The 26,595-nt window shown below is 37.0% G+C and overlaps 1 protein-coding gene across 1 annotated transcript; it reads left to right on the plus strand.

The window, feature by feature from the left end:
- The first annotated feature begins 213 nt into the window (after positions 1-213).
- gdap2 (ganglioside induced differentiation associated protein 2) lies at positions 214-26,595 on the plus strand. The gene is made up of 15 exons (XM_066686836.1): positions 214-296; positions 933-1,214; positions 2,913-3,139; positions 4,325-4,464; positions 4,600-4,753; positions 5,277-5,365; positions 6,176-6,252; positions 6,697-6,856; positions 9,966-10,116; positions 12,771-12,847; positions 13,702-13,778; positions 13,910-14,049; positions 17,472-17,526; positions 18,736-18,879; positions 25,302-26,595. Exons 3-15 carry the CDS (start codon positions 2,940-2,942, stop codon positions 25,341-25,343), a joined length of 1,506 nt encoding a protein of 501 aa, XP_066542933.1. The 5' UTR covers positions 214-296; positions 933-1,214; positions 2,913-2,939; the 3' UTR covers positions 25,344-26,595.

Consider the following 26,595-nt stretch of genomic DNA (forward strand, 5'->3'; position numbering starts at 1 on the left):
AGCGACCTGAACGATGTGAATGTTTATGAATTGTGTTAACCGGGCATTCTCTGTCAGTTTAGATATAAAGTATACTTTATATTTACTTACACTAATTCCTCTATTTTATTCACATTTTGGTGTATTTTTACATGCTTTAGTGTGCTTTCGATTAATTTGGTCTGACCGTATCCCTAAGACGATGCGACTGCGGTCAGCCTCCACACGGTCCAGGCCCTGAACAGTGCACTACATGTATAGGTCCTGAACACCCGAAAGAGAAGAAAGGACTGCAAAGTAGAGCAAGTTCACAAGAGGTAGAAGTCATCTCCTGGTTTATCAGAATATGTTCAAAGATAAATGATTTTGTTGCAAAAAGGAAGCTGTCGTGTATTATTTTTCAGTATACATGCTGGGAAACATAATATTCATCCACTCATTACCAGTCTTTCTGGGATTAATAAATGAATTAGCTACAATTTCCCAAAAAATAAATGAAGAAAAGGCAGAATTAGTTTTAGTAAGCAATAAGCCAAAAAGGCTTGCCATTTCTAAAAGACTAAGAGAGCGTAGAAGAAATTACATTAATTTTAGATTCTGATCAATTTATTACATATTTAGGATGAAAAAAATCAGGTTCTTCCACCTAAGAACTAATTATATATGAATGTTTTATTAAATTCAAAGCAGCCTTCATCGTGTATGCTCCCAAACTGTTGAACACCAAAACATATAGAAGGAGATGACTCAGTGGACATCTTTGAGTGAGCTTAATAAACAAAACGACAGCTTATTTTATTTTATCTCTTCTAAGTATCCTTTTCATGCATTTGTTTTACTTGAGTATCAATGTGATTTCGTGTGTTGAATTGGTCTGCTATTGTCATGATGTTGTGCATTTTAAGTTTTAATTATTTTATTAAATTGTTTTAATTTGCTTTAATTTTAATAAGACCCCAGTTTTCGGCTGCAACTCGGGTTCAGAATTTGGGGATGGTTCCTAGGAGCAGCTCCCGGAAGTGTTCGTTTTGCCTGGGGAGTCAGCTGATCCATCTGTAGATGAAGTGAAGTGAGAGACTTTAACCTGAGGACACTAAACACACTCTCAGTGACTGCAGACGTGCTATGAAAGGCTCAGTGGACAGCGGGAGATGCTGAATTATTCTCTACAGTTCTGAAGGAAGCGTTTGGACTGTTTCTCCGTGTTAATATTCGCTAAGCTGCAGCTTCTCGGGGTGAGTGTGACAGTAAAAAAAATCTACCGCTGTGTCTCAAACAGCTCCTTGCGCCCTATATAGTGCAGAGTGTAGATAATGAAGCTGTGGCTTCTCCACAAAAAAAGAATGCTCTACAAGCTAGACACAGCGTCCAGCAACATGTGGCTGAGTTTAAATAGCTTTGTATTTGACATACATTGCAACATAGTGGTGTAGATGCCGATATCTTATTACCGATCGTGTGCACTCAGTAGGGAGTAGGGAGCCATTTATGAAGTATTCCCAGTGTTTCTTTCTGATTATCCAAACTGAGACTTGAGCTGGAAAGCTATCGTTAAATGTTAGCTGGACTACTTTGAGTATTTCTGTGTTGGCCATCTGCTGAAAAAGTACACAAAACATTGATTTTTTTACATGTTTGCTCATGATGTTTAGGTTACTTGATATCAGAATTTAATGTGAGTGATTCTGGGCGCATTTAGTGTTTTTTAGCCGGATTAAAAGGTGTTCTACTTTAAAGTAGTTGTCTTTCTTGATTTTCATTAACATTAGCTTATTTATAACTTTTGTGGACTTTGCCATTGTGTTTTCTGAAGACCACATCAGTATTTCTATGTGAGTGATCTCTGACTCTTGACGTTTATTGTTTTATTCCAGACTAAGAGGGAATAAAAGAAGCATATATAGACATAATAAACAGGAAAATCTGTCAATGAGAATAATAATAATATGTATTTTTGTCACTTTGTACTGGAGTAAAATGTTGAGTTTTTCTTTCTCTTGATAGGTTTCACAGACGTTTATTTGTTTTTGAAGAAAATTCTCAATAAATAGAGCACAAAGTTTTGAAATCAATAGTAAAGCTTTATTTAATCTTCTAAAAACGATACTGAATCAGCAAGTACTGAGCCTGTTCAAGGAGCTGCCTGATGATATGTGTCACCAAATCAATTGACAATTTCAAATTCAGTTTTTCTTCATAGAACCATATAATAATCTAAACCACAATTAACCACAACGTAAAGGTTTTTTCACACTTTGTACTTCTACTGCTGATACTGCTGAGTTTTTTTCTCCATACCTTTTTATATAAGAGTATATCGTCGCTGTCCAAAGAAATCATGATCTCCACAGCAGCTGTCCTTCACATTGTGTGAAAATGAGTGATGAATGGTCCAATAGAAATGCTCTAAAATTACATTAATTTTTTTATTTTATTTTAAATATTAACCTCCATTGACAGTTTTATCCTTCTTCTAAATTACTATTTTTGAGATTTTTCTTTTTCTTTTGGACAATTACTTTCATTTAGACTCACTTTAACCATCATTACTGCTTTGACTTCCAAATTCATATTTGAAATCATGGACCTGGCACACACCCTTTCATAAATGCTTTATTCTTTGCTGGACTGATAAATGCTCACTGTTTTGGTTAATGCAGCAGCTCTCTTTGGTATTTGTCACCATTTAAATATCCCAAGTTGTCTACAACTGCTATGATATGCCATCAGAAAACATTTTTGGTAAAAAAAAAATTTTTTTAAATCGCAGACTTTTTTGGCCTTGTCCATGAACCCTAGAAGAAATCCACTGTAGCTGTTTTATGACAGTTCTCCTAACTGGCACTCTGTATATGTTTTAATGTTATATACATCTTCAGGCCTCTGATATAAAACTAACAGAAGGTTCTGTATATTGTGTGTGTTCTGCTCAGTTCACTGCTGTCTTGAAGACCAGCAGCATGGATCCCTTGGGAGCTCGTTCTCAGTTTGTAGAAGTCCAGAATCTTCACACCTGGGACCAGTCTGAAGAAGTTGTGGATGGAGAGCAAAGAGAAGAAAACCCTGAGAGAGACGAAGTGGACAACCTGACTGACAAGATCAATTCTCTCCTCTCTCCTTTCCCATTCAGAGAAGATATCAACCGCAAAATTATTCTCTTGTGAGTCACAGCACCAGAACCCCATTGATAAATAAGGAGGCAGAATAGATGTCTGACTATTTAAATCAGTAGTTATTTTTTGCACTGGAACCATTTTGAGAATAAAAACAGTTTGATATTATTATTATTATTACTAATTATTTTGCAAGAGGAAAATGCAATAAGATTAAAATAAACAAATAAATATTAACAGGTAAAGAACAGAAACCAGCTATACCTGTACTATTGTGAGTGTTAGATGTCTCTGAGTTTAAGAAGTGTAACTATCTGTTGTATTCGGCAGTCTGCTGTTGTCAACAGACACTTATTTGTCTGTAAAGCACTGTTAAGTAAAATTATTAATTCAAAGACAAATAATTAATTATTGTTGCATATTTGACCACTTTAAACTCTATCAGTCAATACTATAACATAGTTCCTCAATGTTTTATTTCGTCTAGCATAACCTTGATAACATGATTTCTGCAGTTTCAGAGTTCCTGTGCCAGCTTCACACACTCAGCACCCCTCCCTTCTCTGCCTCTTTCCATGTGAACATAAATCCTCTTTGTTGAACAGCCACATGATAGAGTGAGGTGCCCCTGGCTGCTCCTTCTGTAAAATAACTGTCTATGGACAGTTTTACACAACTTTGATTTCACAGCTTCTGTTTTTTGTTTAAGAAAAAAGGGAAATTCACATTGACTATTGTAAGACGTTACTCAATGTGTACCCTGTGTGCTTAATACAAAACGACAAGTTCTGATTACTGCATTGGGGCCAGTAAAATACTTTGCACTACTGTGTACCAATTCACATAATGCAGCACTGAAAGAATAATATAATCCGTGTTGTAATGATAAACCCTTTCCCATAAGACAGAAGTGTTCAGAAGTGTTTTTTTTAATTATTTTGATCAGTATTTGTGATCTAGTGTTGGTGAAAAACAGGCCTTTCGTGATATGATGACCTGAGTCAAACATTTTTAGTTCCTCTTTAAACACCAAAAAGGCACATGGAACAAATCCCACTACATTCATCTGAATTCATTTATTTTTCTCAGACAACTGGTTCTTTTTACTTTGGATATTATGGTGATTTTTCTAAATGCTGTTCTGGCACAGTGAAGCTTTATAATTAGAAAATAAACACAGCTCACTGTTTTCCTTGGGTGTCCCTGTTATGACACGGTGCTTATCATTCCAGCACAGGGGATGTGGCACTCTTGAACTGCACTGCTATTGTGAACACAAGCAATGAGACGCTAACAGACAAAAACCCTGTCTCAGAGAGCATTCACAGACACGCTGGCCCAGAGCTCCGGGAAGAACTACTTAAACTGAAAGGTAGGAGGCGCCGCATGACCCATGATATGTAGAGGTGAGAGAACTGCTCTGCCTTCTGCGGTTATTTGTTCAGTTGTTTTTAAATATTTTGAAGTGATATCCTGGTCTCACTGGAGAATGTTTGTATGGCTCCAGGCTGCCGGACAGGGGAAGCAAAAATGACTGAAGGGTTTAATTTGGCCGCACGCTTTATCATTCATACTGTTGGACCAAAATACAAAGCCAAGTATCGCACAGCTGCTGAGAGCTCCTTATACAGCTGTTATAGAAACGTCATGCAACTCGCCAAGTAAGCCTTCATTTTACATTTTTATACCTAATGGCAGATTAGCACACAGCTGCCTTCTCTTCCACAATTCCATTACAAAGACCTCTCTCTCTCAGGAAGCGATATGATAAACATTCCAGTATATAAATATAATCTGTTAATTTAGCATTGCTTGCATGTCAAAACCCAGAGTTGCATTGAAGTAGGGTGTAAAGAATCAGCTTGCAATATCTGAGCAGTGCTGAATTTGATAAGTTTAAAGACTAGCTCCAGCCCTAGACTTCAGTCACATTCTGTAGCATGTCTATTAATCCCAAACCAAGGGTTGTATAACCGAACTGAGCAATTTGGGTGTGACTTTGCGACAGCTGGAGCTGTTGATTATATTATGACCTGTTTACACAAAGTCGTTCCTGTTTATTGATCTATAATGAACACTTTCAGCTTGTTAGCATAATTTCACTCTTTGTAATTAATTCAATGCTGCGAATGCATGTGTAAATAGGAGTCTAATGCTTTCTGTGTTAACATGCCTTTTTCCCAGGGAGCATGCCATGGTCTCTGTTGGTTTTTGTGTGATCAGTACTGCAAAAAGAGGATATCCCCTTGAAGATGCTGCACACATAGCCTTCAGTAAGTATTGTCTACAAAGCAGTTCTATCAAAACAGCCCATATGCAACATAATACATCCTACCAATATGAATCATATAAAAATTAGTACATAATTGCATGTGGTAACCTCAAGTGATTATTCATTTTACCTCTTAGCTACAAATATTGGCTGTACTCTCAAATAATGTCCACTGGTAATATTCGACAGACTCCAGTTTGGGTTCAGAAGGAATGCAATTAATTACAAACCAAAAACAAATATTTTTCATTGCAAAAAATATTCTCATTGCATTGTCTGAATATTGTGCGATTTCTTCTAATCACAAAGATTGTACAAATATTTATATGACTCAGCAGGTAGTTAGGCTGTTGACTTGTGCCTGTAAAAGGTTGCTTAGCAAATTCCCAAAAGGTAGAGTATTAGATCCAAAAACAGACAGATAAAATTGCTCTGGGCAAGTTGACAATAAAAACCACTTGATTAAAGACAAATTGGCTGAAAAATATGAATTTGTCTCAGTAATTCAACCTCATTGGGTCTACTGCTCTGAGGAAATTTGGTAAGTGAGTCTGTAAGATTCAGATTTGTGTACCCCTGCAGTTGAATGTTATGTGTCTTAATTCACAAGAATGTTTACAGCGGTACACAATTGTGTGTATAATCAAGCACAGCTATATTTTTCCACAAGCATGATAATATAAGCAAAATTCAACCAACAGCAAATATGATTAAAAAAAGCAATGTTGGTTAAAAAAAAAGCTACTTATGCTGAGATATTAGAGCTTCATAACTTAAGATATAACTCATGATCCTTTACTTCGATTGCCAGGGACAGTCAGACGGTTTCTTGAGAACCATGGGGAAAGCATAGAGGCTGTGGTGTTTGCAGTGTCAGAGACAGAAGAGGTTTGTTCCACTTTAAATCTGCTTTCCAAGCTCATGCCTTGTGCCTTCATTAAGTATTAACTCTCAGATTGGGCTGATTTAATTTCAAACTTGTTTTGTTTTTTTGTAAAATAAACCAGACTGATTTTGTTTGGACTGTGAGCTATTTGCAAAGCTGCTTTAGGCACGTACATTAAAGACATTGCTTAAGGACTTAGGCTGATTGCTAACTGAGTAATTTTTCAGAGTACACTCAGTCATCTAAAGATCTGAATTGATATGTTCCCGTCTATTGTCATGTCTTGATCACACTTGAAAGCAAGTTGTGATTTATTTTGATTGCTTGAATGAGTTGTAAGCTTTAGACCACTGATTTGTAATTTTGTGTGTGTATGTGTGTAATTGATGAGATTGGGCCCTTGTTTGTGTCTGTTTGTATCTTTTTAAATGCTGTGTGATATTTAGGCAGTGTACAGGAAGTTACTGCCTCATTATTACCCCCGCTCAAAGGCAGAGGAAAGAGCCAGCTTGCCTTTGCTTCCAGCAGACATCGGGAATGCTGAGGGTGAGCCGGTGGTGCCTGAGAGACAGATCCGCATCACTGAGAAACCTGGCAGCCTGGAGGGTGAGCTTAGTGCATCAAATCACACAAACCTGGCTTCTCTCAGCCTTTTCCTATTGCATATATACAACATGATCAGTCAGTTTAATGAAAGTCAGACTTGACAGTGTAAAGTGTTTCACACAGCCATTATATATATGATCATGTTTATATGGCACTACTTGATTATTGTTAGTTTTTAAAGACACCCTCTAGTGATAAGTTTCATGTTTACATGGTGTTTATATGCTAGAAGATGTATCACACGTAAAATAACCAGTCAGCACTTTTTTTTTTTCCACTTTGAAACTTCAATGTTCCAAAGACCTAAGTAACCATTCCTGTCAAGGTATGGGACAGGGCTTTTGAGCTTCAGGCAAGCGGATTAGGGGGTTAGGGCAAGAACTAATTGCATGTTCTTAGAGGTAGGCATACTGTTCAAGGCACAGTGGTTACATCACAAAGTGAAAACCAATTTAATGGCAAAAACCTCTATTCTGTTTAATCAGTGACTGGAGGTGGTCTTTAAGGATTTTGGAGATACTGCAGTAAGACATGGTATATCATTAATCATCCATTTTTTTAAAACTTTGCACTAGTAGATTTGAAAAATAGTGTAGTCTTTCTCCAAGGCAAGAGTAGGTTTCATGGGATAATGTTTTTGGTTCCGTGAAAAATACTTCGTAATTGATCTCTCAGCAGAACAGAAATTCCTAATGTTCCCATATAACGCACTAAGATAGGCCAGCGTTTTTTTGTGGAGCAGATTTGGGCAAGTATAGTCCTTAAAGGAGCCAGTGGTCATCCATCTTTTGCTCTGAGTGCTGAGTGATGTTCTCGGGAGCCCTCTTTAGCTGGCATACAAGGCTCAGACTCTCAAAACCGCAACAGGTGCAGTGACAGCAGACTTATAAAAGCAATCAAAATGCATTGCAATATGTGTATTTTTGCTTGTGTGTTGTTTGCTTGCTGACAGTAAGCTCACATGGGTATTGCTTATTTGTTAGTGAGGGTTTAGACACACATTTGTTTGCCAGCCATTATTTCAGTCCCAGATCCTGTGGCCTGTGTTCCAGCTGTGTCGAGGTGATCACCCTTCCATTGAGCTATCAATCCAACTCAAACAAACTGTGCATCAGCCAGTCCCAATATAAATAAACATGCACTGCATCCCTGCCTGCAACTCAGTGCTTTAGTGCAGGATGTGGAAGGGCAGCCCAAGGTCTCTGTGTGGAGCTGTTCGCTGTTACCATTCACAGTCAAAGAGAATCAAGGCTCTTGTGCCTCTGAAGTGCAGATATTATAAAAACCAAAATTCACTTTCTTTATTAATATAGTAGAAGCCTTTTGGCCAGAAATAACCATTCAGAGACATCTGCATATAACTCAGTCCTGATGTTGTCAGTTTACAGTTGTGCCTTTTCCTTTCAACCGAAACTGTGTTCTTCCTTGCTCTAATTCAGCGCAATTGCCCTAGTTACCTTTTTAGCATCATCTTTTCACAGAGGAATAGTGTGTGCCTGTTGTTCAGCCGTAACTTGTTTCTGACCTTTCCTCCACACCTTCATTCAGAGTAATATGAAGCAGAGGAGAGGAAATCAGGAAAGCGGAGCGCTCAGACGTTCTCCATTAGTACACTCAGATATGGTTAGAGTGTTACAAAAAAGCAGCACATTTTGGCATGTTGGCTTGAGATTCAAATAATATTATAGTATCATTTCCCAGGCTGCCTGGCTCCACATCACACATACTGCACTCTAGGAGTTCTGATGGGGCTGGATCAGTTTCTTAACAGCCTAGTGCTTTTAAGGCACTAACATCTGAAGAACAGTTACACATTAGTGGATGTGATAAATATATTTTTTATTTAGATATTTTTACAAAGAAATTGGTCTGCTCACAGCCAATAATATGAAAAATTCTTTTCAGACCAATTTCTTGGTCTATAAAAATATCTAAATACAATATATATTTATTTATTTTTAAATCTTATAATTTATATATTAAATAAAAATGTTTAGTGTAATGCATGTTTTTTTTATATATAAATAAATTGTAGTATTCATCTGTTGCTTTTAATTGCTTACTTCAATGTGTCGCCCATTACAAAGTAAATGTGGATGGGTGAATTTGACACGAGTGCCCACCTGCTGGCACAGGTCTATAATTTATGACAGGTTCTATCCCACATTAAACCACACCCCAGGTAGAATGTATTACCTTTCAGCGTTCCTCTGTATGTAAAATACAAAGCTTTATCTCCGTATTTTGATGAGCTTGCTGTTTCCAGACAGCTTTTGTTTTTATAATGATCCTCCTTTTTTTCCTGTCACTAAAACAGTGTCAGCAGTCACGATCACACGTTGCCTCCGATCATAACAGTAGCACCCTGACAAAATACACGGGCTAATATTAGAGTGAATAAGGCCTTCAAGAAAAAACTTCAGTAAGGAAAGCACCAACTAATTATGTACACCTATGAATGATCATTCCATTTGTTGTTCTTGATCTGAAACAGAGCTTCATTTTCTGCCAACCAGTAATAGATCTGCACTAGATTACAAATTTGTGGTTGGACAAAAAAACTGAATTTAGAAATTATGTTCAAGGCTGAAAATAACAACCAGAGGAACTGCCTAGTTTAAGGCAACAGGCACTTTTTTGTAAAAGGAAGATTACCTTAGTACTAAGGGTATAAGCATTTGGAACAGTAGAGTGAATAACTTTGTTTCTGCAAATCCTGCATAACTAGTGCTTATGAATCTGAACTATTTGCAGGAGTAAGAGTGGACGGTTTTGTGAGTCCGCTGCGTATGAATGAACAAATGACCAGTACTATATAATAGTGACTCGCAATCAGAAATCAAATCATTTAGGCCTTGGATAATTGTATAATATGTAGTAAAACTATTCATATCCCAACTGTTTTTCTAAAAGTATTTTGTCCCTTTTATATATTTTTTAAACAATGTAACATTACTATATCAAAAAACAAAAAATGTAAGAATTTACACAGCCTCAGGAGGCCAGAAGGTATTAAATTGAACTCACATTAACTGGAAATCAAGATCTCAGTGCTGTTGGAATGCTGTAGGGTATTCTAATTCAGATTGTGTTAATGTGTGCGTTTCAGATGATTCTGAGGATGACTCTCTGGAGTGTGGTCTGGAACTAGTCGGTAATCATGCATTTGCTCGCATGGAGGGTGATGTGGATAAGCAGCGAAAACTGATTCTTCAGGGCCAGCTCTCTGAGGCAGCTCAGCAGAAACAACACCAGAGGAAGTAAGAACCTGCATTCCTTATTAAACTGCAGCATACTGAAGCTAGTAATTCATACCTCAGAAGTTAAAATCTAGGATGGATACCTCCTGAAGCTAAAATCTTTGCTATGTACAGGTGCATCTCAATAAATTAGTATATCATCAAAAAGTTAATTTATTTCAGTAATTCAATTCAAAAAGTGAAACTCATTATATAGATTAATTGCAAATGGTGATCTATTTCAAGTGTTTGTTTCTTTTGATGTTGATGATTATGGCTTCCAGCCAAAGAAAACCCAAATGTCATTATGTCAGAAAATTAGAATATTATATAACGCCAATTTAAAAAAAAGATTTTGAATACAGAAATGTATGTATTCAGTATTTTTAATACTGAAAAACATATGCACAGTATATTCACTCAATACTTGGTCTGGGCTCCTTTTGCATAAATTACTGCATTAGTGTGGTGTGACATGGAGGCAGTCAGCCTGTAGAAGTGCTGAGGTGCTATGGAAGCCCAGGTTGCTTTAACAGCGGCCTTCAGATTGTCTACATTGTTGGGTCTGGTGTCTCTCATTTTCCTCTTGACAATAGTCCCTAGATTCTCGATGGGGTTTAGGTCGGGCGAGGTTCCTGGCCAATCAAGCACAGTGATTCTGTGGTTATTAAACCAGGTATTAGTACTTTTGGCAATGTGGACAGGTGCCAAGTCCTGCTGGAACATGAAATCCACATCTCTATAAAGCTTGTCAGCAGAGGAAGGCGTGAAGTGCTCTAAGATTTCCTGGTAGACAGCTGCACTGACTTTGGACTTGATCAAACACAGTGGACCAACACCAGCAGATGACATGGCTACCCATATCATCACTGGTTGTGGAAACGTCACACTAGACTCAGGCAGTTTTGATGGTGTTCCTCTCCACTCTTTCTCCAGACTCTGGGACTTTGATTTCCAAATGAAATGCAAAATTTACTTTAATCTGAAAACAAGACTTTGGACACTGAGTAACAGTCCTATCCTTTTTCTCCTTGGCCCAGGTAAAATGCTTCTTGTCTATGGGTCATAAGTAGCTAGACACAAGGAACGTGACAGTTGTGGCCTATGTCCTGGATACATTTGTGTGTGGTGGCTCTTGAAGCACGGACTCGAGCAGTAGTCCACTCCTTGTGAATCTCCCCCAAGTTTTTGAATGGCCTTTTCTTTACAATCCTTTCAAAGCTGTGGTTATCCCTGTTGCTTGTGCACCTTTTTCTACAACACTTTCCTTCCACTCAACTTTCCAGCAGCAGGAGGGTAACAATGACTGCCTTCTGGACATCTGCCAAGCCAGCAGCCTTCCCCATGATTGTGTAGCCTACTGAACCAGACTAAGGGACAATTTTAAACACTTAGGAAACCGTTGCAGGTGTCTTGTGTTGATTATTCTAATTTTCTGAGATAATGATTTTGGGTTTTCTTTGGCTGTAAACCATAATCATCAACATTAAAAGAAATAAACACTTGAACTAGATCACTCTGTTTGTAATGAATCTATATAACATATGAGTTTCACTTTTTTAGTTGAATTACTGAAATAAATTAACTTTTTAAATAATATTCTAATTTATTGAGATGCACCTTTACCTCAGATTTTGGGGTTAGGGTTAAATCACCTTTTCTATTAATTACTCTTTTTTTTATCATTTGAGAAATGAGGAAAACATACTTTCCAAGTTGGCATGGTCATTGTCACAGGTATCTTCTCAGAAATGAAAGTTACCTACACCATGGGGACTGATCCACCCTTTAACATAACAGATGTGGCCTTTTGCAACATTTACTGAAAAATAATCTAAAATCTGCTGGATTCCTCTAACCACAAAGCACGTTCCACTGAAATCTGAGAGCTCTGTATGACATCCGTCTAGAATTGGTGTGGCTTTCTTGATGTAGCAGCTCATTGTTGCATGTTAAGTGAAAATATTTTTCAGAATACACATCGCCCTATGACCCAGAGTAGAAGGATCGTTTTATTCATACGTTGCCGTCTGCGGGCTTGAAGGTTGCAATTATTTTAAGAGCAGTTTTTGGCCTAGTCCTAGATTTCTTTGGGTTTTCACAATATTATGAACCATAGTTTTGGTGAAAGATCTTAATTCATTGCAGTTTTGCATGGGACAAAATATATATCTTAATATTTCATTTATATTTAGCTATGTGTTGTGGAATATAAACAAGTGTAATTTTAATATTCTTTGTTTTTGTGTCAGTTTTGTGACATGTTCAAGAGGATTAACAAACTTTTATTGCATTTTATAAAATGTGCCAACTTTTCTGGAAGTGTATTTGTAAAATCTAGCGTTACACCTCAGAAATTTGAATCTGGCATGCATTCTGCATTTTTTTATTTTTTTATTTATTTATTTTTTTTTTGCATTTTCTACATTTTTGTTTGACAGTTGACTTCTTCTGAGGGATTCGTACTGTTGCCTTTTATGAAATACATTTTTTTTAATGGATATATTTATTTAATTTTAAACACAGCATGGTCCTTTCCTGGATGTATTATGTACATCCATTTACTTTATTTAATGGATTTACACTCCATTTAATTATTAGTCTTGTCTAGTTCAGTCTGTTGAATTAACCAGCTTGAGTCTGTTTATCAGCACTCTCTGCCTCTTGTCTTACAGTTATAATCGCTGGCTATGCAAAGCTCGAGCAGAAGACCTCTCTGACATTGCAGCGCTGAAAGCTTTATACCAAACCGGTGAGCTTTTCTTGGCTGTGTTGATGTGTATATGTATGATCACTGTCCAGAAATGTGGAGCCAGTGTGCACATCCATGACTTCTCTATTCAATTTTTTCCAGCACACATGAGCTCCTCTTCCTTTCTTTCTGTCTAGTGTGTCCTGTGCACATGTGCATGTTGGATCTTCTCGCTGCATGTGTTTGCTCACTGGGCAGGAAACCTTAGTTCCAGCTCATTGAGTACAACATTAGGAGGTTCTGTAATCTGTTTCTCTTGTTTTGCAATTTCACAATCAAAAATAGCCACCAAAGAAACAGCTGCTGTGGTGATGTTTTAGATCATCCTCGCTTTGTTACTTTGGTCAGGTAGTGTCATTTTTGTATGTGGTGAACATACCCTACTGGCTTTAAAACTGACAGCCCTGCATCCTTGTCTAAATACCCAGCCTGCCCAAACCCCTGTCTTTCTGATGTTGAACTGCTGCCATCCCTGATTTATCAACTGCCAATTATCTTAATTTTGCATACTGCAAGTAAAACAGGCAATAAATAGCTTGCTCATCTGTACTCAGTTTAATGGCTTCTGTAATTAACAGTGCCATTTTTTTGGCCAAAAGGGGGCAGACTGTTTCTGACTACTCTGCATACTCTGTTCATCATAATAGCGCAAACTAGATTAATCATCTGGCTTCATTTATTCCAGAAAATATAACCTGACTACAGTACTGAGTTCAAGAAGCGAAGGTAGCTGAAACTGATTATGGAAATTGTTGAACTAATTAAAACTGGCTCTGCAGTGAGATGATGTCAGCCGAGACAGCTTAAGAGCCAAATTTAATTCCAGTTACCCATGATGCTCTTTTTACCCACAGGTGTTGATATGTGTGGCAGAACAGTAATGGTAGTTGTAGGCAGGAACATTCCTGTAACTCTCATTGACATGGAGAAGGTAAAAATATGACAAACTTTTATTGCAATCAAAGTATTAAATATGCATAAGCCTCCTAATGAATACCATTTGTTCAGTGTTCTGCATTTACACTATTATATTTCTGTTTGTCTTTGCGTGTCTCTCCTTAGGCCTTGTTATATTTTATCCATGTGATGGATCACATTACAGTGAAGGAGTACGTGATGGTGTATTTTCATACTCTCACCGGAGAACATAACCATCTCGATACAGATTTCCTCAAAAAGTTGTATGACATTGTGGATGTAAAGTAAGTACTATTTATGATGCAGTATGTACTTTATTGTATTTTAATGTAGACCTAATATGCAAAAACTCCATTAAAAAAAAAAAAAAGTCATTAACCTTGGGAGATCTTCCCATGCGACTGCTGGACAAATGCACTCTCTCTTGGCATAAATCAGAATTGTTCAAACACAGATAAGCCCTTTAGAATTTCAAAATACATGCAGCCTCATTTGGTTTTAATTTTTTCAGGTTTATCTTTCAAGATGTTGTGTGTAGCCTCAAATATAGCCAAAAAATTACACATGTTATGATTGTGAGATGAGGAGGGACTACATTTTTGCTTTTAAAGCTTACTGTTTGTCATGAGATTTACACCAGGGAACCTGACCTTGCAGACCTGTCTGTTGCTAGTTGAGGGGAGCTCAGTTGATGCTTTGTAGCTGACTCAGGGCTATGCCACGTTTTCAGTCTCTTACTAGTTCTGCTCTGCTGTCCTCGTGGCTCTTTGAATGCAGCTAAGAGGAAGTGTTTTATTCCCATAAGAGTGAGGTTAAAAAGTTGTTTTGGGCAGTATTGGGAGGTTGGAAGAAAATGTTGGCCCAAAGAGTCAAAGCATTGTGGGTGATTTTACTGGACACCTTATAAATCATATGCTGTGACAACTGAAACGTGTTTTATTTTCCCCTCTGTGAATGAAGACTTGGGCTACGGGAGTGATTACAAATGTTAGTCTGCCTGAACATAGACTCAGTACTGTGGAATTTCATCATAACTCATCTTTCATTATAGCTTGTTTGTTGGAATTGTAGCCTGCATGTGAACCACCAAGCTCAGTGCTTCCTTGGGCATATAAAAGAAGGTTCTGCATTTCTGCTGAAATTTCTGAATTATTTGAAGTTGTGGGAGGAGTAGATGAGATCAAGCATATGATTTGTATAAAGTAGGATCTCCTTTTGGAAATGCCCCAAACATAAAAAAGTATTAACCATGTCTAACATAAAGACAATCACACTTCCTAGAGACTGGAAAAGTTATCCAGCTGGTTATAGTTCAAATCAAATCAAATTTATTTATATAGCGCTTTTCACAACTGATGTTGTCACAAAGCAGCTTCACAGAATTCCAGTAAGACAAAGATTTGACATGAAATGAAAAAACAAATGTAAAACCCTCAAGTGAGCGAGCCAGGGGCGACAGTGGCAAGGAAAAACTCCCCCAGCTGAGGAAGAAACCTTGGGAGGAACCAAGGCTCACAAGGGGTGACCCATCCTCCTCTGGTCAACCAGTTTTACTTGATTAGAGTGAAATATACAGCTCCTTCTTTAAAAAATGTTCTTCTCTAAAATAAAATGTTCTCACTTTCCTCATTACCCTTTCTTTTGTGGATTCCTTTTTAAACAACAAATGTTTTGTTTTATCTGTATATTTTTGTTTGTTTCTTGTTTTACTTTTCTATTTCTTGGCAGTTTTGACAGAAAGCAGCATGTGTGTGATCAGTGTAGTGAAAGAGTGGAGGAGAGATGGATTTTGGTCTCTTGCACAGAGATTCTCACCCTAGCTCTGCCTTCAGCTCTTGGTCCAGTAAATTTTTTTTTTTTTTTTTTCTCTTTACAGATTTATCCAGTTTGTAGAATAACAGAATTATTCATCTTTGTAATGTTCTTGAAACCTGTTGCCTTCTGTTTGTAGGACTTAGAGTGAAAGAGTACACCCCTATAAAAATCATTATGATGTGAATAAATGAGACTGGTGACAAGAACGGCAGTTTTAATTTGTTATTTATGATTTAATGTAATATATTTTATATTTATGTTCCGAGCAAAGGTTACAATGAACCCACACTGATTTGTTTTAACAATTTTAAACATTGTTGCTAGTAATATATCGCGATATCTGAAGAAATGGTACTTGATCGTAGCAAGATACAATTTTATGTTGTCATTCAACTGAAGCACCACTAGATTTTCATAGACAGTCTGATATTTTCTGCCTGTAGAACTCTACAATCATACACTATATTTATAAACATAAATTGAACTGTTGGAAGTTCCAAGAAGTTATTTCTTGTCATTATTTGACTTATAAGTGCAATAAAATTATACCATTAATTTCTGCCTAAGCTGTATAATGAGTCAAATTAAAAGTTTAAATTATTGGTCACATCTAAATATCTGCCAAAACTTATATGATTCCAGTGTCATTTTCTTCATGGTTTTTCTCCAAGAATATTGTGAGAATATTGAATCATGAACATGGAGAATTGAATCAGCTCATGAGCTGAGTGATGTTATTCCTGACAAGCCTGAAAAAATCATGAGCATTGTTGAGTATATGTTGGAAAGTTCAAAAAGGATGTTTTAATACAGGTTCAACAAAAAGGAAGGTTTTTCACCATGTACTTTACATAGCATTGTGAAAATATTCAGAAAATCTGTAGAAATCTCAGTCCATATAGGGCCAGACCACTATTGGATAAGTGTGATCTTGGAGCCCTTAGACTCCACTGCATCATGTGTGACATCTTTATCTGGGATGTTCATGGTTACTTCAGCAAGAAATGCCAGGCCTTGTTCTGTTTGTGTGATTAACCAGTCTGCCTGAAGGTGAAATCTGTTTCCAATGGTGTTTTATGAAGAAGAAAGTCATGGATTGTTAAGCAGCTGAAGTTTTATATCAAAGAAGAATTGGCAAAAAAATCAATTTGCACACTGCAGCAATTTGTATTCTCTATTCAAATAATTGCAAAGTGTAATTAAAAGTAAATAAATGTAAAAATAAATAATGTAAGTCGTGTAAACATGACTCTGTCCCAAATCATGTTGCAGATGTCAAATTCAAATGTTGTGTATATTTATAAAATACAACCAATTGGTCAGTAAAAAACATTGGAAATAGTAAAATATGTGTTGTATTGTACATCCCGGACCAGAGCTGAGATCCTGGCTCTACACCAAAAGTGGTATGAATGTAAAGTCTGAACAAATAATGGGCAGCAGTGTGTTCTGTTTCTAGTCAGAGGACCTGCTGTTGAATTGTTTGCAGTTCTTGGTTTTTAACACTGAATCTTGTACAGTCCAGTGAGAGCTTGGATGGGGTGGTGTTTGTCTGAGGAGGGGGGGGGGGGGTGAAAAATGTGCCACTAACACACTCCTGCAGATTTGGACTAAATTACTGGTGATTAATATGAGTGTATGTGCTTTGGACAGTGCTGTGGGCTTGGACTGAGTAGAGGGAGCACCCTGGAAACATTTGTACTTATTTAACCAACATTTGCTTATTTTTTAAAGTATACATCGTTTTGTTCTATGCTTTCACAGTTTCCTCTTTATTATGTTAATTTTCATGCTAAATAATAAAAGGAAGTGGGAAAAAAAGTAGAGTGAACTTATTTGATATGCTAATATTTCTAAAAAATGACTTGCATTATTTTTCATTTGTTTTTAGGTTTAAGAAGAACCTGAAGGCTTTCTACTTTGTCCATCCCTCATTTCGCTCCAAGGTTAATGTCACAGACCTCACATCTTTTTAAAAGTGCACTTCTGTTTTGAAATGTCAGGCCTGTGATAGCTTTTGTGCCTACACCGGCAAACATTTGAGCTTAGCCTTCTAGATTTAAATTTACAGATATTTATAGACTTGTATTTTAAAATTTACAGTTTTATTTCTATGAAGTCACTCTCACTCACACACACACAAAAAGAGAGAGAGTGGTGGATCCTGCTCAGCTTTGACACTACTGCACTAGTGCTGTTTGTTTGTCTCACCTGACACACCTACCTTGTTAGTCCATCATGTTGTTGTAAAGTCAGAGACAGTAGCTCATATGTTGCTATATATGTTTGAGTTCATCTTCCTTTGTCAGTGGCACAGGGTGCTGCCCATTGGGCTCAGTAAGCTGGAAGTTTTTGGTTGCTGGACTTTTTAACATTCCAGCAGTGACACTGAACTGTTTAAAAACTCCAGGAGCACTGCTTTCACCCTCCGTTCAGCTTGGCTCTCGTTTGTTAACTGTCGTTCCCCCTTTATTACGGTGTCAAATTGTTAACACCAGGCATGTGTAATATTTATTTTTAATATATTTAATTTATGTTTGGAGCATCCACAACTGCACTGAGTAGATTGGAGAAGTAAATATTGTATTTATACATACCACAGGACACAGAATAAAGTGTGATGATAACAGTTTAAAATCAGCCAGACATCAGGAAGTTTTCTGGTGATAGCAGTAAATGGTGGTTATCCTGTTGTGTGAGAGTTGTATCCTCCATGGGACATCTTTTTGTTCAATTTTGCAAAACTCTGAAACACTGAGGGAGAACACATTTTTTGTGTCCATGGCAAATTATTCCACAATGTGTCTCAGACCATCATATTGTTCACTGGTGTAAAATATGATCAGGCAGTTTGGATGAGTTTTACAAATTGTTGCTCTAAGAGTTCAACCCTAACCTTGTTTAGAGGAAGCTTGTGGTTAGTGCTGCTGAAGCATCTTTAATATTTCTTTATCTTCATTAATCAAGTCAAAATGAATGTGATGGAATTAGGAAATCTTAGAAGGTGTTTGTGATGCAATTGTATTGGTGTAATTTAAGCAACAGCTTCAATGTACCATGAAAGTCATCAGATTTTTTTTTAGAACAGACCAGGATCTATGTTATTCTCACCAATAATACTATATATTCATCACTTTTGTGCTTCACTGTTTCAGGTGTCCTCATGGTTCTTTACTATGTTTAGTGTATCTGGAATGAAGGAGAAGGTTCATTACATAGAAAACCTCCAGCAGCTCTTTACCTGCATCCTGCCAGAACAAATTGACATTCCTCCCTTTGTTTTGGAGTATGATGCGAGAGTGAGTATCCACACAGTTCTCACTTCACTGACTAATGCCAGTGTACAGACCCTCTGCTCACAATCTCTATATTACTTTAACATAACACCTAAATCCAAGGTTGGTCCTGTGCTTCATTATTCAATATTTGAATTAATTAACAATTTCAAGGTGCTTACACACTTTCTCTTTATATAAAAGTGTTCTCAATATTGTCTCAGTAAGACAAAACATGTATTCTGTCCTTTGGTGAGCTATGGTCTTAGATTTGTACTCAAGCAAATCAGTTATTGTCATAGACATTATAGGGGCCAAAGTTATAACTTTCTAAAAGTAAAAATGGACAACAAATAACAGTAGGAGTAAATGAATAGTGTAAAGGTTTTACCTGATTGCTAATTAATATGTGATGCATGACTGTGTAACACACATTGTTTACAGTATATTTAATATGACTTAATGACATAATGTAGTTTTCACATTGTCCATATCTGTGTTCTGTGAACTGGCAACATACATTTCATCACTGCTACAACATAAGGGACGTTTTTAGCATCATTTTAAGGCAACACTTAAGATAATTGTTTGGGGTAATTTTCTGCAAATACCTGCAGAAAACATAACTGTTAAGAGATTTTTTTGAGGTTCATTTCCTTTAGTGTTTCTTAATGGGATTCACTTAAAAGCTAAAAATGGTTTGTGTGCAGTTTGTTATTTTTGGTGGTACTACTAAGCAATGTGTTCTTATCCTATTTTCTGGCTCTAAATGGGGTGATTCTCATTTCTACAAAGAATTTTGGTGAGTGTTGCTCATAAGCTACTGGTCACATACTAAAAGTATAACTACTGAAGCTTATTCAAGTGTTGTTGTTGTTTTGTTTTGGCTAAGGTAGGCATGTGACAGCATGCACTGCGAGTGTATGTTGCAAGGTATTTTCTTTAGTTGGATGCTGAATTTAACAATTGGAAATATCTAAGTGATAAATTAGTTTGCAGTATACTTAAATAGCTAGTAGCATTATTAGGTTACATAGCTAGTAGCATTATTAGGTTAATATATGTAATATGAGATTTACATGACCAGTGTGTCCTCTAGTTATTTTTATACTTTGGATGTAGCATATCGGATTGCTGTTTTCAAATAGAATCAGTCCAAAAACAGCATTGTGGTGCATGATTCCCAACCAGTGACATGAAATAAAAATCAATGATTTAACTCTTCATTAAATACCAGCATGAATCCACTCTGACAGCCATTTGAAGTAGTCTTAGTGAAGGAAAATGACTATAGATGTGTCTGAGGAATAAGGTGTTGAAACAATGATACGATTACCACATGCAGAATTTTCCAAGAAAACTATTGTACTTGGCCTCAAGTGGGAGAGGCAAAGTTTTCCTGTACACTGTAATTTTTCTCTGTGGCTCTAATCAAATATGCATAATAAAACTTTCCAAGAAGTGAGAGTTGGCGGTGCAGGCATTATATATTTACTTTATTACTCATATCCTCTACTGTAACAAAAATGGATATGTTCTGTGACATCAGTTGCAGTTGCTTTTGGCCATAAGGCATGGATTTGGTAGATTGGGTCTGGGAGGGGGTATACATTCTTCTATTTCTTTTTCACTTATCTGACCAGGGCTTGAGGCTGATTCCGGGCATGAGTGCAGCTGCAGTTGCGAATCCCCATTAGTCTGACTGAGAGGGTAGGCAGAGGGAAAGAAGGGGAGGGGGATACAAAACATAATATCAGGGCAGCTGTGTAGAAGTGATCAGGCTTCTCCTGAATGTAATGGATACCCCTGCTGTTAGAGCCATCTGCCTGTCCAGCCATGTTTGTGTGTTTATTGTGTAAGAGGCCAGACGCATCACAGGCTGCATCACAACAAATCTGTGTGTACGTGTGTTGGAGCAGAGCTGCAACAGCTAATCAATTACAATAATACTCAGAATTGCAGAGAATAAATGTGTTTATTGATAAATTTCCTGTACCATTTCATTGAGAGTGGAAAACTGCTACACTGAAAGTGTGTAAATGTTATATGTTGAAGTGCTTCAGAGTCATTCAGTTTCTCATAATTTTGGGGGGCTGCAGTGTCTCTGTTCCTTTTAATTTTCCCCCAACAGTATTGTTCATAAGTGAGCATCAGACAACACTTTGATTAAGGCCACTGCCCAGGTCCCGCTGTGAAGCTGTGATGTTTCACACCTAACCAAACTAGGACTGTTCAGACAACTGAGGAAAGTAAATTCTGGAATACACTGGTAGCATTAATCTTTTCCTTTAAGTTTGAGTAGAAGTTTGGTCGATGGATTTGAGAATTTTTAAATTATGTTTATTTGTGGGTCAGTGACATAAAGTTTTGCAAGATGATCAATTCAAAAATATTTTTAAAACTTTAAAACAAAACATGTCTGAGGTTTGTGAAAGTGTACATTTTGTATTTTGCCTTTTAAATTGTCAAATGGTGTAACCAGAAAAAATTACAAATATCTAATATTTCACACCACCTACACAGTTCATGCAATTACTCTCATAAAATTTGTAGTTTATTTTGTAACATCCCATGGGAATATGTTTTATTATATTTTTTTCTAAATTTAGATTATATGGGTTTTTCATTGTACTGAAAAAGAACATGTGCCGTAAACATCTTGTTTTATTTATATTCTTTGACCCTTTGAGTAAAAATGGTTGTCTTTGGTACTGTCTCCAACTTTCCCTCATCTTTTGTTGTATTGTTGTTGTATGTACACATTTCATGTCTTTTGGCCAGGTAATTTGCCAGGGTCTGATCTTTTAAAAAAAATACTAGCCTTATATGGCAAAGGAACACATTTGGGTTTGACCCATCTCTATTGTGTTCAATTACATTTCTGAGAGGAAAACTGTTACGAGAAGTAATACACTAGGGTAAGTGAGTTGGATTAAAGCAGAAACAGCTGAGAGTGGGAAAACATTTCCTTAGTAATGGAATGTGGAGTAGTAGAACTGTGTTCTCTGGAATGATAGAGTTCACTCCAACTCTTGAACTGACATTTATGATTAAGGATAAAATAATCTAATGCTCTTGTGCCTGATTGCTATCAAATTCTCAATGCAGTGTTGCGGTAACTTAGTCACATATTTACTGCAGTACCAGCCACTAACTCCATGTTGATACACATGGATACACTTTTATTTTTAAAGAAACATGTATTTGGAAGTAACCAAGTAATATCTTAAATGTTGTACCAGGCTGGCATTCAGAGTGGAGAATCAACATATTTTTCTCTCTGAAAACCCGTTTTTGTTTTTGTTTTTTCTAACGAATGCTTCCAGTGTTTTCTTTGACCAATTTGATGCCTGCATTATAGAAGCCCATTTCTGTAAAAGTTGTTTCACTGTTCAAAATGTAATTAAGAACAAAATGGAACGATTTGCAGATCACTAAACATTATATTTAATTGAAAATAATACAAAGGCAACATTAAATGTTGAAACTGTTACTTTATTTAGTTTTTTTGATGCCAGCAACATGTTCCAAAGCTTTGGACAGGGGTATCTTTACCACTGTGTTACATCACCTATCCTTTTAACACACTCTAAGCATTTGGGAACTGTTTGATATTGTATTTCAGCTGCTGAAATGCTCCAGGTCTCTATTTATAGTGTTTAATTTGTTTCATAATGCACCAATCATTTTTCAGGGGGTTACAGGTCTGGACTAGTTTAGCACTCGCAGTCTTTTTCTAATGAGCCATGTTGTTGTTGTAGTCCATGCAGAATGTGAATTGGCTGTTTTGTTTCTTAAATAACCATTGACTTGCTGGAAAAGACCAGTCTTGATTGCACTATATGTGTCTCTTTTATAAATCCTAGATACCCCTCCACATCATTGGTAGTCTCACACACGTGCATGTCACCCATTCACTGAGCAGTGATACGCCACCCCTACCATGAGAGATGCTGACTTTTGCACTTTCCACTGATAACAGCTTGAATGGTCCTTTCTGTGTGTGGCGCAGACAACTCAACATCTGTTTTCAACAGTTGTCATTCCAGAGAACTCCTCAGCAATTTCTACATAGAATCATATATTAATGACTCACTCCTTGCTTAATATTGTTTCACGTAGCATTTTTTAAAATGTGGCAGCATATAGCTAAACAGAACTTTTCCAAATGTTTCCAAGCCCACAGTAGCATGGCTGTTCCATATTTAGAGCCATCTGAGGCCATGAAAGTCATGCATATTCAACAGTGGTATCCAGCCTTGCCCATTCAGTAGATGGTGAACAATCTCAAACTTGCAGTCTTGAACTGTTTGTGCCTAATGACATGAGAGAATTTCCAGAGTGCTATGTGCCTTTTTATACTCTTTTATATTAACAAGCTCGACCTGCAAGTTCTGTGAATTTTTCATTCTTTTTTTTGCACCTGTCTGGTTTTTGAGAGTGTTGCAGGCATCAAGTTGAAAAGATATTCATATTTACAAAATACAGTCAAAATGTTCAGTGAAAACTCTGGAATCTTTCTTTATTGTTTTAGATAAGCAAAGGTTCAGGAATATTAACATATCCCAGATTGGTGTTTGGGGTGTTACAGCTGCGCAACAGGTAGTGCACAGTACACAGCTCCAGTGTCTCTGAGTCCTGGGTTCGATCCTTGCTCTGGTCATTGTCTATAAGAAACTGCTCTCCATTCCTGCATGGCTTTCCTTTGGGTTTCCTGGTTTCCACAAAATTAGTTTTTAACTCTGATTTTCTCTTCATGGCTTGGGCGTTATTGTAGTTTACTACTTTTTGTATAATTCAATCTGCAGATGTCTTGTCATCAGTTTGAATGCCTGGTTTGTTCTTCCTTTGCAAAGGCACCTTAGTAAATGCTGTTTTTAATGGGATTGTGAGGTATTTTGGTTAAAAATGATATTGATATATGTAAAACCGTTTCAAATTGCAGTTTTATTTTTATATTTCAGGCCATGGCTCTCTCAACATTACATATTTATTCCCCAAGGCGATATGTCTGGGCAACCCTGCTTTTGTAGTAGCTCTTGCTGTATGAATGCATGTATGTTCATCTGGTCTCTGTGGCTGCACTTCATGATTACCTTGCTGAAGCATTTCCTGTGGGTTTGATTGCTTGGTGCTGATAAAGAGAGGAAATAGTGGCTTTCTCTTCTATGAATAGACCGTATGCCCATAAAATGTATAGCTACAATCGTCCAAAATTGTCCTAGCACTCCACAAAGCACTGAAAGGAACGTTTTGTAGTCAGTCTACCTTTGTTTTTTGTTTTTTTTTTCCAGCATTATGATTGTTTAAAAAGAGAGCTTAAACTCAATTATTTAGTCACGGACAAAGCAGAATAATCTGCTTTTGTTTTAGTTTTAGACTATTTTGCTGGACCCTACTCAACACTGTTATCATAGCCATGGTAAATTACATCAGTCGGGGAAGCAGAGCAGGCCTGAGGTCACTGCTCACATCAAACTTGATTCTTGAATGCAGAGTTAACTCGGTGCAGGTTGAGTTGTGTAGATCTAATGCAGTCCTGCAGCCCATATGGACATGTGCAAGGGTGAGTATAACTAGCTGTGAATTTCCATGCTCTCTAGTGCTGCTCATACTACCAGCCCTTGTAAAACCAGTCTTAAGTGAATGAGGAAACCCTACTTCTGTTCTGTTGGATGTTGAACACAGGTCAGGGCCATGGACACAGTGTTGGGGGTATGTATCCCAGCATGTACAGCAGTTTTCCCCTTAGACTGTTTAATGGTTTATTTTAGGGATATAGGTTGTGTTGTTTCTTGTTTTTGTGTATTTGTATGTGTGTTTGGGCTTGGTGTGTAGCAAGATGTCTCGTGTGGTGCACCTGAATCTTACTACACAACAAGTTAGAATACTACTGTATTCACTTGTTACTGCTGTGTTCACAACGCCCTTATACATGCATCCAGTAGACCATAAAATGTCAGTATTGCTTACACAGCATGTTACTTACCTGTCTGTGCAATGATCTGATATTTACTAAATTCTCTGTTGATGGTTAAAATTGTGAAATCATACAGTGATTCTAAAATCTAAAAATAAAAGGAGATTCAAGTGAATTTACATTGAAACAGGTGAATGTAAGAAGCCAGTTTAAGGGGGTTTAATTGTTTATTTCTTTTTAGCATTAAAAAATTTTGGAAAAATGGTTTGTCAGTGATTCATTAAAATTGTGTACTTTTTTTCCCTCTGTATTAATTGTAGATGTTTATGTTGCTTTGATTCCATAGTGTACCTTTTTGTAAAATTTACAGCATTGACACATTTTAGTGAACAATACTTTACCTGTACAGTGCTTTATTTTCTTACCATGCAGTTGCTACTTGACTGCATTCTTAATATCATGAGCAGTGGACACCTAACATGGTTAGACCTGCTGGAACATAATCTTCTCTTGTGCTCTTTTTCAGCTGAACGGCCCTTACTACACCTCCCACTCTTCAGGCTTATGAAGTAAGCTCTGCTGCTGCTGAAGGTTCTGAGTGAACCAGCAAATGCCCAGTACTTGGGAAGCTCACCATTGATGGACCTGATTTCGAGCTAAATGGATTCAGTATGTGCACATGAGCAGGGAAAGCCTGTTTTCCCAGGTCCAGGACTGTGTGAGAGACTGCTGTGTTCTTGGCTCTGAGACCACCACAGAAAACTCTCCTCTTCCTTCAGCTGGGCCCTCAGCCTCCTGACATTTCTCGTGTGCTGCTCCCACAATTAAACACTGCTCATAGGTCTGTTGGATGTATCGCAGGCTTGACTTCAGCACCCCTATTGTGTTATTTGAACAACAGAGGCAGAATGAACTACATTTTGAAAAATGCACTCAACTATCAGTTAATTTCTGTAAGTGTTGCACAACAGCTTGGTCAGTGAAGTCTGTACAGTTCTTTACTTTTATTTTTCTTCACTTTCTTTCACCTAAGGAGCCTCTGAAATATCACTTAGCTGAAATGACTGTGTAAGCTGTTTTTATCTTTGAGTTGAAGACTTCTTTACATACTTCCACTGCCTTTCCCATTTGTAAGTGTGTACAAATTGCTGCAACTGGCCTTAATTTTCCTTATGGCCTCACAAATTTAAATATAGTATAATATTAATTCTTAAGATTTGCTATCATTTAATGTCTGTAAGTGAATGTTTATATTTTACACAATACATACTGTAGCAGCTTAGTCTAAATTATAAAATGATCGTCATATATTTCATACACTGTTTTAATCCATATTTTAAAATTTTATTGCACTGTGAGGTTTCATTGACTTGTTTTTTTTTTCTTTATTTCAGTAAAGCATTTTTGATGATTAGGGTGTTTTGTTTTGTTTTTTTTCCCCAGGTTTTTTAAGCTTTTCTAGGGTATTCTGACAAACATCTTTGTTGTTGGTTTGTTTTGCTTTATTTTAGATTTCTTCAGGTGTCTTAAATGCGAAATTCAACTCTACTATGAGCCTGCTCTTCTATAACCCCTGTTTACTGGGATTTACACAGTTGGCCAAAAGGTACTTCTGAGAGTTTGTGTATGTGATGTATAGAGCATAATAAATATGCAGACTGTTTGTTCCGGGATTTCCTCATGTTTTCAGGTGCCATTGTTTTGAGCTGAATTCCGTGCGGTTTTGAAGAAGAGAGCTGTATCTGTATGAGATGGAAATGGATACTTTATTAAAAACTGTGAATAAAAAAATACCACGTTGGAAGTCCTTATTAACCTTG

Source organism: Hoplias malabaricus, chromosome 12 (assembly GCF_029633855.1).
Source record: "Hoplias malabaricus isolate fHopMal1 chromosome 12, fHopMal1.hap1, whole genome shotgun sequence".
NCBI lineage: Eukaryota > Metazoa > Chordata > Actinopteri > Characiformes > Erythrinidae > Hoplias > Hoplias malabaricus.